The sequence below is a fragment of the Ictidomys tridecemlineatus genome, chromosome 4, assembly GCF_052094955.1.
Source record: "Ictidomys tridecemlineatus isolate mIctTri1 chromosome 4, mIctTri1.hap1, whole genome shotgun sequence".
NCBI lineage: Eukaryota > Metazoa > Chordata > Mammalia > Rodentia > Sciuridae > Ictidomys > Ictidomys tridecemlineatus.
This window is the reverse complement of record NC_135480.1, coordinates 156945948-156963867: the sequence shown is the minus strand read 5'-3', so window position 1 is coordinate 156963867 and position 17920 is coordinate 156945948. Positions and strand designations below refer to the sequence as shown.

The 17920-nt window shown below is 34.1% G+C and overlaps 1 protein-coding gene across 4 annotated transcripts in view; it reads left to right on the top strand.

Moving 5' to 3' along the window:
* Positions 1-12921, top strand: part of Frem1 (FRAS1 related extracellular matrix 1) — a 161746-nt gene extending 148825 nt beyond the window's left edge. For all 4 annotated transcript variants that reach the window (XM_078047648.1, XM_078047647.1, XM_078047649.1 and 1 more), the window contains 4 exons: positions 181-309; positions 749-864; positions 8194-8279; positions 10307-12921. In XM_078047648.1, coding sequence (XP_077903774.1) covers positions 181-309; positions 749-864; positions 8194-8279; positions 10307-10506 — 531 coding nt within the window. In that variant the 3' untranslated portion in view covers positions 10507-12921. The remainder of the gene's footprint in view (positions 1-180; positions 310-748; positions 865-8193; positions 8280-10306) is intronic.
* Positions 12922-17920: the final 4999 nt, after the last annotated feature.

The window sequence follows — 17920 nt, the reverse complement described above, 5'->3', positions numbered from 1 at the left end:
TTCCTATTGACTTTATAACAAACTGCTGGGCAACAAACACACTTAATTCACAAAATAGCCTCCAAGCTTGGAGATCGTATGCTCAACACAAACAGCTACCCAACAAATGAAGATCCAAAGGAGGTAAGTGTGTTATCAACTTACGTGAAGACAATTCCAGATTGCCTTTTCTTCCCTTAGGACCAGTTGCCCTTATTTCCAAAGAATTGCACAATGGAATTAAAGGGACTCTTCCATTTTGAAGAAAGCACCCAAAAGCTGTATGGATGCAATGGGATTGCCTGGAAATCCTGGAGCCCCCAAACCAAGGTGGGAAACAGGCTGAACTGACAAGCACCTTTACCTGCAGTGTGCCCTGTGATGGGCTAGTAGAATGGTCTGGTGTGTGACTACCAACCATGCTTTCCTGCCTGCCCTTATTACACCTAAAGGGTCAAGAGGAATAACGCCCCTAAGTGTTTGTTTATTTTTTTTTATCACAAAATACATTATTAAACAGAGATGACTTTCAAAGATGTTTACTTATTTTGTTTAGTTAACCAGAGTGTCCAAGGTGTAACACTGAAACTTTGCTTACAGTGGTAGTGTTTTCTATATGAAGCCATTGCATTTTTCAATATGATGAGTGGAATTAGGGTGACTGCGGTGATGACATTGGAGTCAAGTGATTCATACGACTCTTTATGTTGAGAGCAGACTCTAGACTGTAAAGTCCCTTGTTGTGTGAACACAGACAACTATTTTTCAGGAAGTGGAAGACAAATCTTGTCCAGTTGGATGGCACCTTCATTCAGGCTACTGTCACACCTTGATCCCAAAGCAGAAAGGCACCTGGACCACGGCTACCCGAGCTTGCAGGGAACAGTAAGGAACCCTCTTTCACATTTGACTGATCCTCTCTTGCATAATTTCTCTGTTTTCTCATGGAATTGCAAGTCAGATTCATTCTTTCAACAGAATGGCTTTGTTTGAGGAGCGTGGAGGAGCTTGTAGTTTAGAATGAATTTGTGATTAACCTTAATAATGTATATATTTCTTCCTTTTCTCTGTCTTAGTCTTTTTGAGAAAGTCACAGGAGCTTTTCTGAGTCAGCAGCATTTTAAGTTCTGGTACCTTTTTTTTTTCTTTTTTCTTTATGTGCTAGGAATTCCTGCCCCTTGATTTGAAAATACTTGATTTGAAATAGTAATGAAAGGCCTTACAGCATCAGGCTTCTGACAATAAGTACTGACGCTTATAAAGCCAAGCTAGATGAAGGCTCACTGGGAAATAGAGCATTTAGTGAAGGAAGACTCACGTCAGATAATGACAACAAAACTTATCTAGTCCAGAAGGACTTTTAAAATGTATATGCAACCATCCCTGACCCTCCTTTTGACTTGCCAACCTAGATATTATCCAAACAATGCAATTAACCTAATGTGCTCTACAGCTGGAAATTGAGACTAGAGGGATACCTAGTTAATATTGATCAGATCTTATTCTTCACCAAATTTTAAAAGTTAGGCTTATCCAAAGACACCATTAAGACAAGGGCTTCACACATGACTTAGAGACTGAACAAGAAACTGGAAGATGGTTCATAAGTAAATTAAAAGGTCCTCAGTGCCACTAGATATCTGTAAATGAAAATTCAAACCACAGTGAAATATCATTTCATACTTGCTAAAAAGGTCAAATCATAAAGATGACAACATCAAGTGCTAACGAGGACACAGAGCAATTATTTCTCATGTATTGTTGATGGAAGTATACAGTGGTGCATCTACTTTGTAGGAATGTCTGAAAGTTTTTTACAAAGCTATGTACCCTATACCTGGCAATTCTACTCCTAGGTATTAAAACAAGAGAAATAAAAACATATGCTAAGAAATATGAAAGGATTTTATAATAATTATTCATAGTAATAATAATTGGGCCATTTGTCTTCTTGATATTGATTTGTAGAAGTGCTTGATATTTTCTCCATTGACAAGAGAATAAATTTTTCTATAATTTCTTTAAGCAATGAAATGCAATGAAATGCTGTAACTTCTAACTATGTGGTTGAATTATTGATAAATCAAAAACCAGATATAGAGAAAAGAGCCTTGTGCAGCAAAATACATGTTGTATGTTTCCATTTATTTGAATAGGAAAATCTAATTAATCTTGCTATTAACAAATGATCATCGCTGGCAGGGATTGTGAGTTGAGCACAAAGTAATATTCTAGAATGATGGAAGGTTCTATGTCTTATTCTGGATAATTATTCCATGGATGGATAAGGAGAAGATTGCAAAAAGCTGCCAAAGGGAGAATTACAGTTTCTTTATTGAGGAAATGAAGGCAAATGTAACTGTACTCCAGTCAAGGTTATCAAGATTAAGTCATTGCAAGGATTTTCTGGTAAAATGTAGATAGACAGGCCTGGAGTTGTGGCTCAGTGGTAGAATGCTTGCCTTACATGTGTGAGGCACTGGGTTCGATTCTCAGCACTGCATATAAATAAATGAATAAAATAAAGTTTCCATCAACAACTAAAAAAATATTTTAGAAAAGTGTAGATGGACAGGACTCCCCCTCACTCCCAACCCTGCCAACTTTGAGTTTGGAGGACCCTTTATTGGTCATCTTCCAATGGTTCTCAAAGGACAGTGCTGGTAACCACTGGTCTCCAGGGAAGCTTTTATTGGGTCTTAATATTGTGAGAAAATAAGGACAGCATGTGTTGAGAAATGTCTTCTCACCCATTCACAGGTGTTAATGTACGGTTGCCAATTATCTTTAATTAGAAAGACTATTCTTTATTCTGAGATGATGATCTTCTAGCTTTTTGGTTTTAAAAATCATTTTTATAAAATATTGGAAACTGACAGTAAAATTGTTGATAACTTCTTGTTGATACCCTAAAATTATTATCATCAGTCAGTTTAATTGCAGCTATCTTTTAATGGTGAGTAGCAACACTAATTATAGAGTTTCTTCACAGATCCATTAATATTGTACAATTCAATCTTACCAATAATAAACTTAAGGCCCAAATTAATTTAAAAGCCTTCCTACTTCCTCACATACTTGACCCAAGATTTCATCTGCAACTTGGTTTTAAGCATTGTCACCCATGACCTACACTAGCCTGACCCAGTTCTATGTGCCTTCTTGCCAATAACGCCTTACTTTTATGTCATGCTTTATATTTTACAGAATTCTTTCACCTGTATTAGCTTATTTGATCCTCCCATCACTTTTGTGAGGAAAGCAGGTATTATTAGCTACAGTTTACAGATTAAAATAAAAAAGTTTCAAGGAAGGAAAAACATTCATTTATGGTCATCTAAGTAAGTAAATGAAAGAGATAGGAGTTACTTTTCCATTATAATTCTCCAATTAGCTCCATCAGTACAGGGGATTTCTTTTCTTTGTGTTGGGCTAACCAAAAGTTGGTTTTCAAAATTATGTGCTAGGACTTTTGTATCTCTCACAGCAAAGAACTATTAAGATTTTTATTAAATTATGATTTCCAAATTTTCTTTGGACTTAAATCAAGCTAACCTTTCAGGGCAAACCTAAGGTAAAATCAAGTTCTGAGTTTATAGATTCATTCATTCAACAGATGTTTATTGGGCATTTATTGAACTGGAAATGGCTAGATCAGGCCATACTTTGATGAGGTTGAGTTGGTTGGTTGTTTTTTGAAGTGCTGGAAACAGAATCTAGGCCTCACACATGCTAGGCAAGTGATCTGACACTGAGCTAAACCTTTAGCACCAGACCATATTTTTTTAAAGATTTTTTTAAGATGGATATAATATCTTTCCTTTATTTATTTATTATTATTTTTAGTTGTTGACAAACCTTTATTTTATTTATTTATATGTGGTGCTGAGACTCAAACCCAATGCCTCCTCACACATGCCAGACAAGTGCCTTATAACTGAGCCACAGCCCCTACTTTATTTATTTTATTTCTTTACCTTATGTGGTGCTGAGGATCGAACCCAGTGCCTTGCGTGTGCAAGGCAAGCACTGTACCGCTGAGCTATGACCCTAGCCCTAGACCATATTTTTTACAGTACTATTCTTTTGTATTGGCCCCACAATCCAATAACTAAATAATTCCTTATTCATCAAAGAAATAGACATAATAACTCTCCCGATCCAGCTGTCCTCTGTGGCAAGTCGAAAAATACTACATTTTTACATCATTAATGTCATATAATTTGGTCATTCCTTACCACATTCCCTTCCCTGTGAAGAATATGAAAAATACTGAATTTTAAAACAGTATTTAGTATTTATTGATCTGATGTCTTACTATAGGTCCAATTAAGAAGCTCCCTGGGCCTAAATACAATAATATGAGCTGCAAGCAATATTTATTGGTTACATATTTTAGAAAATAAATGAGTTTAGAAATACTGGAAGTGGAAAAACATTTTGCTCTTGAATAACCCATTATGAAATCCATGATAATAGCTAAAGAATTCCCACCTCCCCTGCTAATCTATCTGAGTGATCATAGCAAGCACATCCAACAGTACTTTTATAAGCAGATTCAGAACTACTATTACTCAAATTATTTTGGAATTATTTTGATAAACTCTAGTCTCAGGAAATCATTTTAAACTGTGACTTCTTTTTAGATATAAAACTGAAAAAACTCTCAGAACAAGAGAAAAAATTTAAGGACACCTGGAGCTTTTACACCAGTTTAGAAAAACAACTCATTATCAGTAAAATAAACTTTTTTAAATTATATATTACCTATCCCCCATATTGATTCAGAAACTAAAATATCTCTCAAATACCATTCCTGATGATATTCCAGGTGTGTAAGGGAAGTAAAGAAAATACACGTGGTGTGGTATTTTTAAAACATCACTTAAAACTTCTAATCTTATACTTTTAATTGAAAGAATGGGGGCTGGGGATGTGGCTCAAGCGGTAGCGCGCTCGCCTGGCATGCGTGAGGCCCGGGTTTGATCCTCAGCACCACATACAAATAAAGATGTTGTGTCCGCTGAAAACTAAAAAAAAAGTAAATATTAAAAAATTCTCTCTCTCTCTCTCTCTCTCTCTCTCTCTCTTTTAAAAAAAAAGAATGGATGTAAAAACTGAGTGGATGTAAATATAAACCTTTCCATTGATTGCATTTTCATGATGCTTCAACATGCATTTATTTTAAAAAGACAAAAAGAATGACTACACTTATATGTACTAGTTACAGATATTTCAAAAATTGTCTACTAGCAGATTAAAAGTAAATAAAAATAAAAGATCATCATATTCCCTTGGATCAATCATTCCAGGAGCAACATTTTTGGGTGGTAAGGCCACTTCCTCAGAATAAGTGTTTACTGAACCCCAAAGTCCCCTCTTCCCTTTCAGCATATTTTTGTTCATCCTTTGGGCATTCACGCTTCCCACCATTCATTACTTTCCTGGTTCATTGTATTTACTCTGTTGGCTTAGAAATGGGTACTCCTCTGGAATTGTCAGTTCCTTTTGGGTCAAAGTCACAGTTTAACATTTTATAACCTGGAGATTTACATTCTTATTATGTATTTTAGAAAATGGTTTTATATTCTGTAATTAGGATTAGTATGCATATAGTATGCTGAAGTCCTAGGGGCCATTATTCAATTCTGTTCTGGGGCTCCCTCACTAGTATACTGGAAGATCTTTTACAGAGGGTCATTTATAATGCCTCTGTTTCAATAGGAACAGCACATTTTACTTCATCCCTTGTTCCTAATCAGATTAGTAGCTCAACTCAATCTTTATCTCCAATCTCTTTTCCTCCCCATTGGTATTTTATTATTTTTCTAACCCAAAGGAGCCAGACTCCTGGATTAGGCATTTCTTGAATTTACATATTGTAATCTCATCTGCTCATTTCCTTAGGCAGTCACTGTACATTGGTAATTCTATTATTATAGATCATTATCTATGAAACCATTTTGTCTTCCCACAGGAGTGTCTGGAACCCCTGCTGGCTGATTCTTAAAGAATCCCCCTGAAATATACTGATACTTAATCAAAAACTTTAGAAGAAATAGATGTTCCTTCCTTCCTTCCTTCCTTCCTTCCTTCCTTCCTTCCTTCCTTCCTTCCTTCCTTCCTTCCTTCCTTCCTTTCTTTCTTTCTTTCTTTCTCTTTCTTTCGCTTTCCACATTTTATTGGTGCATTATGGTCTTACATATTGATGGGATTTGTTGTTATATATTTGTATGTGTGTACAATAAGGTGTTTATTTCTACAACCAGAAAAATTAGGCGTTGTTTTTAATTTTGTACTTTGAATGCCTTCAAATTTCAGAGGTTCCAAAGGATTTTTATTTGTGTATGTGTGGCTATATATTTCATTTTTATATCTACAATGCACATTTTTATAAGACAATATTCACAATATTTTATGGGTATATGAGCAAAAATGAAAGGAATGGTATTTTTATAAAATAATCAACATGCAAATACACAAATATTTCTTTTGTATATAACTGCACTCTAGCACTTGACCGATCTGAAGGAAAGCTATTTTCCTATCTGGTTCTTTTATGGGATGTCCTGCTTTTTGGAGAATCAGATAGAAAACTGAAATTGTATTTAAGCAGCTAAAACATAACTTACAAAGTCTGTTTTAAAGATAGTTTCAGGAATCTTCAAGCTAGAGGAAAGCTGAATATACTTGAATAAACCCATTGCTTCCTGATGATGAAGTTGAGTGTGTGAGGTTGGTGAAATAAGGAAATTAGTTCAGTAAGGAAATCAGGGAGTTCAGTAAGGACCGAAGGGGTAGAAAAGGAAGTGGAGCCCTCATGTCCCTTGCTCTGTCCACTACACAATACTGGCTGAGGCAGCCACTCAAGCCCTCCCTTGGCCTACACTGAACAGAGTTTGATATTCTGTGTTCTAAGCCCACAGAACATTAGAATGACCATATTGGATGTGAGAAAAAGGGGAGGAAAACTGCCCCATCCTACCTGCTGTAACTGTCAGACAGGAGCTGAGAGTAAATAACGAGATCAGAACCAAGTCATAGAACCCAAATTCAGTACCTGAAGTCATTTGGTGGAAGGGCAAAGAGTCTTACATATTTCAGGGACCAGAAAGGCCACATTGCATTATAGAGCAGCAAAGCACTGATAGTAATGAGGAAAAATCAATAAGAAACAGACAAATTATGTTTAATGTATGTGGCAAAATTAGAGAAATAAATCTGAACTTTGGAAAAATGTATAAAATTTAGTTCAATCGTCATCTAACCCTTATAAATATTGCTAATTTTGTTTTCTACTTATTTTCATGTCAATGGATATTGACCAGGCCAGAAATCATGAAGATTTTTTGTTTGATTTTTCAAGTTTTTAAACAGTTTAAAAAAACTTATTCCTTTTAATTTTAATTGACAAATTATCATGTATATTTATGGGGCACAATGTGATGTTATGATACATGTATACATTGTGGATTTGTATTCTAAAACTTTTTTTTTAAAGAAAAGATGTAATTTATTGTCTTTATAGTAAAGCATCTTAAAAGAGCTTTTAATAAGAACTGCTGGGGAGTTAGGCACAATCAAATATTCCTTATTGTATAATTCAACTGTTTGCAAAAATAATTCAGAGAGAATTCTGTTTTATGGGAAATTTTTTATATGTGTTTATAAGAACAGATGCTTTAACTTCTACAAAATACATGAAGTTTTGATAATGGGATATACATATTTCACTGAGTATAATGAAATGGTTATAATTATTGGGTAATTTGACTAAATACACTAAACTCAAAATTTAGATCTTAAGTCATTTTGTCTGGATAATCCACTCACCTTACTGATCAAATTAACTGGATAATTGCTAAATTTATAAGAGAAAAAAATCTCTTATAAGAGATAAAGTATTTTTTTCATTAAGTAATTAATTTTTATAAGTAAGCAGTTGGTAATTTTACAAAAAGATGCATGAAACTCATTGAACTGTGCTTTTTAAAGTGTAGGTACTATAAGAACACTTTCCCTGTTGTCAACTATCCCTACCCTGCAGACACTCATGAAAGAAAAAATAGAGTATTAAAGTCTTGGAAAAATCCTTTCTACATATAACACCTTTTTTGGTGTTTTAAACTTATTGTTTTTATTATGTTATGCATTTTGTATGAGCAAAAATGTCAATTCCCTGTTGCTGACATTCTTATTTTCATTTGTGTATAGACACCTGGGAAATCTTGTAACTGTATTGTCCAGGCAGCACATGCAGTGGCTCTGGGACATCAGTGGAAGAAAGCCCTTTTGGATAGGCAAGTATCTGTTATGCTGAAGAGGGAGGCAGAACACAAAGAGAATAGGTACCAACACCTCCTGCTCCCTTCTAGCAACCAAGTAATCGTAGTCTGCAATAACGGGCAATGATTAGATGATTAGTCTAATCATCTGTCTTTTGAAACTAGCAGTTCCTAGCACCAAAAACTAAACCTTATCTTAAGCCTTTTGACACAATACTTCATTTTCAGACATCTGTTCCAAGAAATAATTAGGGATGTGGTCAGATTGATAGCTAGGAGAATATATTACAATGATATTTCTAAACTTTAAAAATTAAAATTATTTGTAAATAGGGAATGGCTAAATTATAATATGGTCATGTGAAGGCACACTTACTTAATATTGAAATAAAATATATTTAATGCTTTTATAAGGTTTTAGCTATTAAAGGCATGACAAAATGCCTTATGCTTGTTTATTAATTGATTCAACAAAGATATGTTGGCTACATACTATATGTAAAATATGTAATGCTTTGCATTTGTGACGAGGTGGTGAATAAAAAAATCAAAATCCACAGCCATAATAATGAATAATTTAGAATAAAAAAGAAATTCATATGCATAAGGTATATGTATAAATATAGAGAAATATATGCTAAAGAATTTGAAATAGTTTACCTCTACTCAAGAACTATAGATGCTTTTACTTTTATTCCTTGGTTTCTGAAGTTTTTAAAATATTTTCTACAATTTTTTTAAAGTTGTTGATGGATCTTTATTTTATTCATTTGTTTATATGTGGTGCTGAGAATCGAACCCAGTGCCTCACACATGGTAGTCAATTGCTCTGCCACTGATTCACACCCCCAGCCCTATTTTCTATAATCTTGACAATAATAACAAGTTCTTTATAAGCTACTTTAGGAAATAGAATTCTCAGGGCACATCAAAGTCAGTATTCTTAACTGCTCCTTAGAGGCACTGTATTTGAGGGAATTATGGTAAATCCAGTCTTGGCTTCTCAAAATTTCTGTAATACTTAGTGGATCTTTAAATTCAGAAATGAATTGAGAGTATTAAGAGTTGGGTTGCAACATAAGTTTTATCTACATCCTTAACCATGCTTTTTAAGACTTTGTGCTCACAAAGTACTTAGGCATAGTATTATTATCTGATCATTAACTCAAGGAAGCAATCTACATGAACATAGGGTATTTCTAAACAAAAACATTTCAGTTGATTTCACCCAAAAATATTGGCTAAAAATCAGTTGGGAAAGATAACATGCTCTGTAACTGGGACTGTTGTAAGGGTCAAATTTGAGTTGGAAAATGTTAGATCATGCTATTAAAATGGATCCCTTCAGTTTTTTTCTTTTGTTATTTCTATAATGAATGAGAGTGAGGGGGAAGAATACTTCTTTAAGAAAATATTACAGAAGCTGTACAACATTAAAATGCAATTTGCACCAATTGCCAGTAGGAATAGAGAGGCAAGAAGAGAAAACCGTTTTTTTTATTGGAATTGTAGCAGATTGAAACATCTTAAGCTCCAGACTAAAAATAATACTTCATAAGCTACTTTCAAATATGAAAACCAAGACATTTAAGTAAAGTAGAAGAAGAACAAGGAGCAAGAAAATACCTATAGCCCTGTGATAAGAGTTCTATGTGTAGAATGATACACATACTGACACTGGCTGATGTTTATTAAACACATATGTGGAGAGTTCTATATACATTATTTTATTTAATCCTCCAAACAGCCCTACATGTATTTTCATACCCATTCCTTAGACGACAAAAAGGAAACTCAGTGGCATAAGTAACCTGCCCAAAGAGGCTTAGCTAGCAACTGGTGGAGCTAGAATCTGGACTCAAATTTGTCTGATTCCAAAGTCTTACACTGTTATGTCTTATAGTATTCCTAGTTCCTATTCTTTGTTTTAGAACCTGGACCTACATTGGCATGTCATAACTGTGGTTAGAACAATAGACTAGAAGGCTATCTAAGTGTCAATGTAATAAAATTGTTTGGCACATTCTTTTGGCTCACATTAGGTTTGAATGACCAAGCACACGCTGGCCACTGGGAATGGATTGGAGGCGAACCTGTCACCTTCACCAACTGGAGGAGAGAGCCCCCTCAATACTCAAAGCCTGGAAAGAACTGTGTTTTGGTTCAAAGAGGAGGGAAATGGCAAACAAAGAACTGTATGAAGGGCAAACCTCAAAATTTCATGTGCTCCAGGAAACTCTAAATGTAACTAGCTCTACAGAAGCCACCAGAGAGTTCTCATCTATTTATTTATAGGATTTCTGAAGATTACTCAATACAGACAAATTGTCTTGACTGAGTGTGTACATCTTTGTGATTCTATCCAGTAAAAATAGAGTACCTAGATTAGTATTTCAGGAAGATTGATAAATGAATACTTCTTACAGGATGAAATACAATTTTTGTATTTCAGTACCTTTTAAAATAAATGCCTGCAGTATTATGAGGTGTAAGATTTGCTTATTCCAGAAGACCTGCTCCCTCCCCCTATTCCATTTCTTAAGCAGTGCCCATGTTCATGGTCGTTAGATATTTTTATCCTCATTATATCAAGTGAGTCTATTCTGCAGCCTCCATGACAGGTGCTCCTAGCACTTCAGTCAGAGGAACGACCCCTTCATTCATTAAGTCAACATTGAATTGCAAAGGGTGTGTTTATCCCTTTGGGGACCTTTCAGTGTGAAACCTAAAATTAGAAACTGTGGATGTAAAAAAATTCTCTTTTAGTTGGAAGAATCTTGCAGATGGAGGTTCAACTTCAAAGGTGTAGTTCAGATGAGAATTCAGGGAGCTATCTGTACTTTAGAGACCTACCCATCGCTACTCAGGAAACTCCTTTTCCAGCATGAATGTTGGCATTGTGCCATTCCAAAGCTAAAGATTGGGTTTCCCCAGGCTTCCAGAGTCATATGAAATTTGCAGTAACATAATCTCTTCATCTTTGTTGGTGTTTATTGTACCAACTAGTGTTTCTCAAGGACATTTGGAATAAGGAGTATCTATGAGTGATGGTTGACATTTGGAAGGAAAATAATGCTTCCTCAGAAGTGTTCCCATGAACTATGCTGACAAACAAAGAAAAGTAATATTGAAAACAGAGCCTTTGAAAGCTTATATTCTCAGAAAAGATTTCGATGCAATTTTAGCCCTTAAATCTTTAATATTTTTAGAAATGCTGTGTTAACTAGACTCTCTAATGGAAAAGTACCTTATTAATTTATGAACTCAGCTGAGTGAAACATTTTCATAGCAATGAACACATTGTAACCTTCACAGAACTCCCTTCTGAAATCAAGGCTTAATTATAGGGAAATTAGAACTTTATTTGTGAAATGTTTATTAAAATTTTTGTTTTCACAATCACTGAAAAATATGGTTGTGCCAAATGTAACTTGCTATCTGAGCACCAGTGTAATTTCAGAATTAAAATGGATTCTGAAAGACCAGAGTGCTTTTCTATGATAATAACTTGAGTGTTGTAGACACTAAAAATGGTTTGAGAAAGTTATTCCAGTTTCTGGATATGAAAACATGACAGATTTGTTTTATTTCTGTTCATTTATCAAAGTCTTGACTAATGGAAAATTTTACATAGAGAGGTTATGATAAGACTCAGACGTTCTGTCTCTTAGTTAAGTCTCCATGTGATTTCAGAGTAAGGGAAGGGAGCTCCTTACATTAGATGGCTGATTCCTATATGCACAGGACGTAAGCATCCTCTGGTGTTTAACCCAAATACGCCAAACCCATCCTCCATACCAGCTCTAGCCAATTCCTTGTGATTCACTGCCCTCTGCAGAGTGGAAAGGTGGGGTTCCTGGGAAAAAAAACCAGAAAGGTTAAATCCTAGGGAAAAAGTAAAAGTTCTGAGAATAAGGAATTTAAGGGCTATTACTTCCTACTAGAAGTCTAAAAGTGTATAAACTATTTAAAACTGGAAGTCTAGAACTATAACAACTGTGTGGAAACTGAGTAATAAATTTGGCATGATAAATTTATTACTCTTTTCTGCATTGACAATGACACAACTATAATTGCAAATGTTATCATAAAGGAGATTGGTTTGATTTTTATAAAAACTAGACATATTAGAGTGGAGGAATGGAGGTTATAGAAGAGAAAGAGAGTGGCTGAGCAGAAGGGTCATGTAGGAAAGGGTGATGATGATGGTAGCTATGAAAAAGAATGGCAGGGAGGAGGACCTGAGTGTCACCAGCTCTCCTCCCCACACCTGAACACTGACTCTGGGAAAGTTCCCCTGTATCCAAGGGCATTAACCCAGCACAGCAGTGTGTCACTTTCCAGAATCTTGTTGATATGGGTCTTTACTACAGAACATATAATTTGCTAAAAATAAGTTTTAAAGGCATATGATAATCATTTCCTCTCTTTCCAAGGAGTGGAAAAAATAAAACAGGTGACATTTGTTTGCATTTCTGTTTTTGTTTATTTTTAATACAGCCCAAAAGCTATGTACCTATTTTAATTAACACTATGGTTCTGTGTAATTTTAAGCCATAAATTGGTGTTGATTTCTACAACAAAGCTGCATATTAAATGTACTCTATCTAGTATTGTATCAACATTTTAAAAAATAAATTTATTTCTAGTTCTCAGGTATTGTTCCTTTAGTTTTGACATTTTATATTTTTTCCCCCAGGGGCATGTGGGTTTGTTTTTTTTTTTTAAATCTCAATGAGTCTGTCTATCATAAGAAGGAATGGGTAGAAAGCTTCGTATGTCTCTTGTGTTTACTGTTTAGAGCAGCTTCTAGTTATCTGACTTCCATTCGTCCATATACCTATCATTCATTCAACAAATATTCAATAAGTGTCAACTCTGCAACTGGCATTGTTCTATATAAAGAAATGGTAGTGAATGGGATAGGAAACCGAAAGCATAAAAGCTTGGCAATTATATGCAAATTTCTAATAGCTTTTTTTTTTTTTTTAAGCCTTAAGCTTTTTATCAGGGAGAAACTCACAGTGAAAATCATTGATTACATTATCACTTTTTAGAATCGGAGGGAAGCACACTCAGATACATCAGCTTAGGGTGATTTTTGTGATATTTCTCTCCTGATTAAGGAACTGGTGCTGACTTCCTGAGTTTATAATCAGGTCAAAGTATTATTGATAGCAGTTGTCCCAAATTTCCTGTCTCCAGGATTGTTAGGATATGAGGGGTTCAGATGTAGTTAATTGATTTTGTAACACTTTTTTTGGGGGGGGGGTGAAATGACATGTATGTATCTCTGTACCTTAGAGATTTCTGGGGCAACAGAAATTAAAGGGAGAGATCTATGACATCATCTCATCTAGAGATGAAAAGACTGAGATCCTCAGAAGAAATCAGTACTTACAACCAAGGTCTTCCTAATGCTAGGCTGCATCTCTTCCCCTGTTCCACATAGTATCCTATCCTTAGCAAATGGCTTTATTATATTTCAGTAAAACACCTTTGAATGATAAGTATGATAATATTTACCTTAAACTTGAAAACACTATTGTAAGTGAAAGTAGACCCCAAACCATATAATATATGAATCTATTTATATCAAATGTCCAGAATAGGCAAATCTATAAAGATGAAATAGATTAGTGGAAGAATTGGGGAACTGGGACAAACTATTAATAGGTAGGTACAGGGTTTCTTTTTGAGAATGTGGAGTTAGGTGATGATGATAGTTGGATAACATAGTAAATATACTAAAAGCCATCAAAGTGAACACTTTAAATTGGTTTATTTTGTGTTACGCAGTGTATCTCAATAAAACATACTGTTAAAAATCACCAAATAAAATTTATTTCAAAAACTACAAATGGGATGATGTGTTTATCTACGTTTTGCAATTTTTTTCCCTATGTCTCACCCATATTTTTGTTTATTTTATGTGTGTGTGTGTGTGTGTGTGTGTGTGTGTGTGTGTGTGTGTGTTGGTTAAGGAGAAGGGAATGCTGATTTGACATATTTTTTAATTTACAGCACTGCTTCATTGATCTCCCTCTCCTTTCTCCCCATCAATCATGGAAAAGAAATGTTACTAATGGCAGAGAGTGTCTGGATGTCTGTAATATATAGAACACCATGATTTCTTAAAATTAACTTTACAAGCCTTTAGAGCAGGATCATGCAGGAAATGAATATACTATCCTCATAACATGCACATATAACTGTTCATTTTGAGCAGTTTTTATAGGCCTTATACTCTGCTAGGCAATAAAGTTCAGTTTATCTTAAGACAGAAAGGAACAAAAATCAACCAACACTTCCATTAAAGGCCTCATGGTAACCTGCAACACTTTTTCCAAGCAATGATGTATGAATTCACCTTTTGCTTCTATCTCCATCTGTATTTTTCCTTTCCAAAAGCAATCAATCTCAACTTACCTGACAAGGAAAAAAAAATGTTCACACTCAACTGTATGCTGTCCATAAGAAATATACTTTAAATGTAAATATGCAATACATTTAAAGTAAAAGAAAGGAGGAATTAGAAGGGAGACCAGTATGGTAGAGGAAGACAATCTGGGAAGGGAAGAGGGGAAGGTACTAGACAGTGAAACTGAACAAATTATGTTTTTATGTATGCGCAAATGTGCCACGATGAAGCCATTCTATAGAATATTCACCAAAAAAGATGAAAAAAGATATGATACCTTAAACCTAGTCAAAATTCAAGCAGCTATAGTAATATTAGAGTAGATTTTAGATGAATGAACATTGCAAAGAATAAATAAAGGCACTTTAGAATGTCATCAATACATTAAGAAAATCTAATTATCCAAAACATATATGCATCTAATAACAAAGTTTAAAAATAAATGAAGAAAAGCTAGTAGAATGGAAAAGAGAAATAGATCAATCTATACTCATAGTCAGAAATGTTAATACCCCTTTTTCAGTAACTGTCAGAATAAATAGCTAGAAAATCAGAAGGATATAGAAGTGTGGGCACTATTAACCAAAGTAACACGAATGAAATGTATAGAACACTTTACCCAACAACAGCAGAATGTATCTTCTTTTCCAGAGTACATGACACATTTACCAGAAGAGAACATACTGTAGGACATAAAACAAGTCTTAGTAAGTTTAAAAGGATTCAAGTCATATAAAATGTGTTCTCGGACCAGAGTGGAATCAAATTAGAAAGCAATAACAAATATTTCTGAAAGATCCGCAAGTGATTAGACACTAAATTATATTCTTCTTTAACACAGAGGTTAAAAAAGAAATCAAAGAAGAAATTAAGAAGGATTATCAGAATAAAAATGAGAACAACATATCAAAGTTTGTGGGATGCCATTAAGGCAATACTTAGGGGAAATTTTATAGCACTAAATGCTTTTATTAGAAAGAAATAACCTCACTTGCCCTTTAAGAAAAACGGAAATAAGGAAATTATAAAGATCTGAACGAAAGTCAAATGAAATGGCAAACTGAAAAACAAGAGAGAAGGCAAATGAAATCAAAAGCTGACTCATTGAGAATTTATATGTATATAATGTGTGTGTGTGTATGTGTGTGTGTGTGTGTGTGTGCATCTCCAGACTGAGTTGGACAAAGAAAGACATGGATTACTAACAATCTGCATTATTGTAGATTCTATAAAGTTTGGACAGTAAGGGGATATCATAAATAGCATAACACAAGTAAATTCAACAACCTAAATGAAATGAATAAGTTCTTTGAAAACACAAACAATAGAAGCTCAAAAATAAATAAATAAATAATTTTAAAAAGTCGTGTAACTAAAAAAACCTGAATTTGTAGTTTAAAACTTTCTCACAAAGAAAACTCCAGTCTCAGGTAGCTTCACTACAGAATTCTACAAATATTTAAGGAAGAAATATTACCAGTTCTACAAAACACTCATTCAGATGATTGAAAGGAAGGGCTACTTTCCACATTACGTGCCAATATTACTCCAAAACTAAACTATACAAAGATATTAGCAGAAAAGAAAACTTTGGTTCCTCATGAATATTGATGGAAAAAAATTGTAAACAAAATTTGACCATTTCAAACAAAGCAAGATATACAGACGGATAATACATCTTGACCAAGTTATTGTTAAGAAAATGAAAGGACAAGACACAGATTGGGAGAGAAAGTTTACATGCATACATTTGATAAACGAATGGTATCTAGACTATATTTTTAAAAACCTTGAAACTCAAAATGGGATTTTTTAAATGGGGAGAAGATTTTAACCGTTATTTCATACACACACACACACACACACAAAGATATATGGATCACAAATAAAAACACAAGGATATGTAAAAATCATTGGTCATTAGGAAAATATAAATTTAGCCTACAATGAGATAGTACTACATACCTAATAGATGGCTAAAATGAAAAAGATGTACTATTCCAGCTGTTCTTGGGGTGTGGAGAAACTGGAACTATTGTACACTGCTGGTGGAATGATAAAATGGCACAACCACTTTGAAAAATGATTCGGTGGTTTCTTAAAGAGTTAAACATATACCTGCCATATGATATAGCCATTGCATCTCTTAACTAAGAGAAAAGAAAGCCTAATTTCTATTCAAAGATTTAACACTTGATCCAGGCATTGTAGTACATATATAATTCCAGAGATTCAGGAGGCTGAGTCAGGAAGATCACAAGTTTGAGACCAGTCTCAGAAACTTAGTGAGAACTTGCTTCAAAATAAAAAGTTTTAAAAGGTGGGAAGGGAGTTGCGGATACAGCTCAGTGGTAATCCCCACCAGGTTAATATCCAGTACAAAAAAAAAAAAGTACGTGTGAATGTTCATAGTAGTTTAATTTGTAATAGGCAAAACTATAAACAACCCAAAAGTCCATTTATGGATAAATAAGCAACCTATGGAATGTGTGTTCAGTGGAATAAAACAAATGAGTTATTGACACAATGTGGATGATACTCAGAGTAATTGTGCTGAGTGAAAGAAACCTGACCAAAAAAGAGCACAAAGTACACATTTATATAGTACTTTATAGAAAATTCTGGAAAGTGTAAGCTAAGTAATAGTGGCAGAAAATAAATCAGATGTTAGGTGGGAAGATCATGAGGAAAGCTTTGAGAGTGGTGGATATATTCACTATCTTGATCACAATAATAGTGTCATAGATATAAATATATACTCTTATATATGTCAAATTTTACCAAGTCATACATTTTAAATGTATAGTTTATTATTTGTCAAATCTACTTCAACAAAAATTGTTTAAAGAAAAAAGAAACAATTTCTCTAACATGTTAGAAAATCTTCAGCAGATAGGCATGAATGGGCATGAAGATGTCTTTATTTCAGGGTCATAAATATTTGGAGCAAAATTATATGATTAAAATGTCCAATGATAAAAAAAAACTAATAGAATTTTATATTGCCTCATTAAATTGATAGTTCTTTCACATAGTGTTAATTTAAAATAGAATGTAAAATAATATATGCACCTTTTTAATAGCTTCATGGTAATAGGCAAACTGATGGGAGAAAAACATGAGGTGGGGTCATATCTCAATTCTATGTTTGCTAGCCATGAATCCTAAATTTCCCAAACTTAGGATTTTCACAAATAAAATGAAGATATCAATAATTTCCTGGAAGAACTGTGAA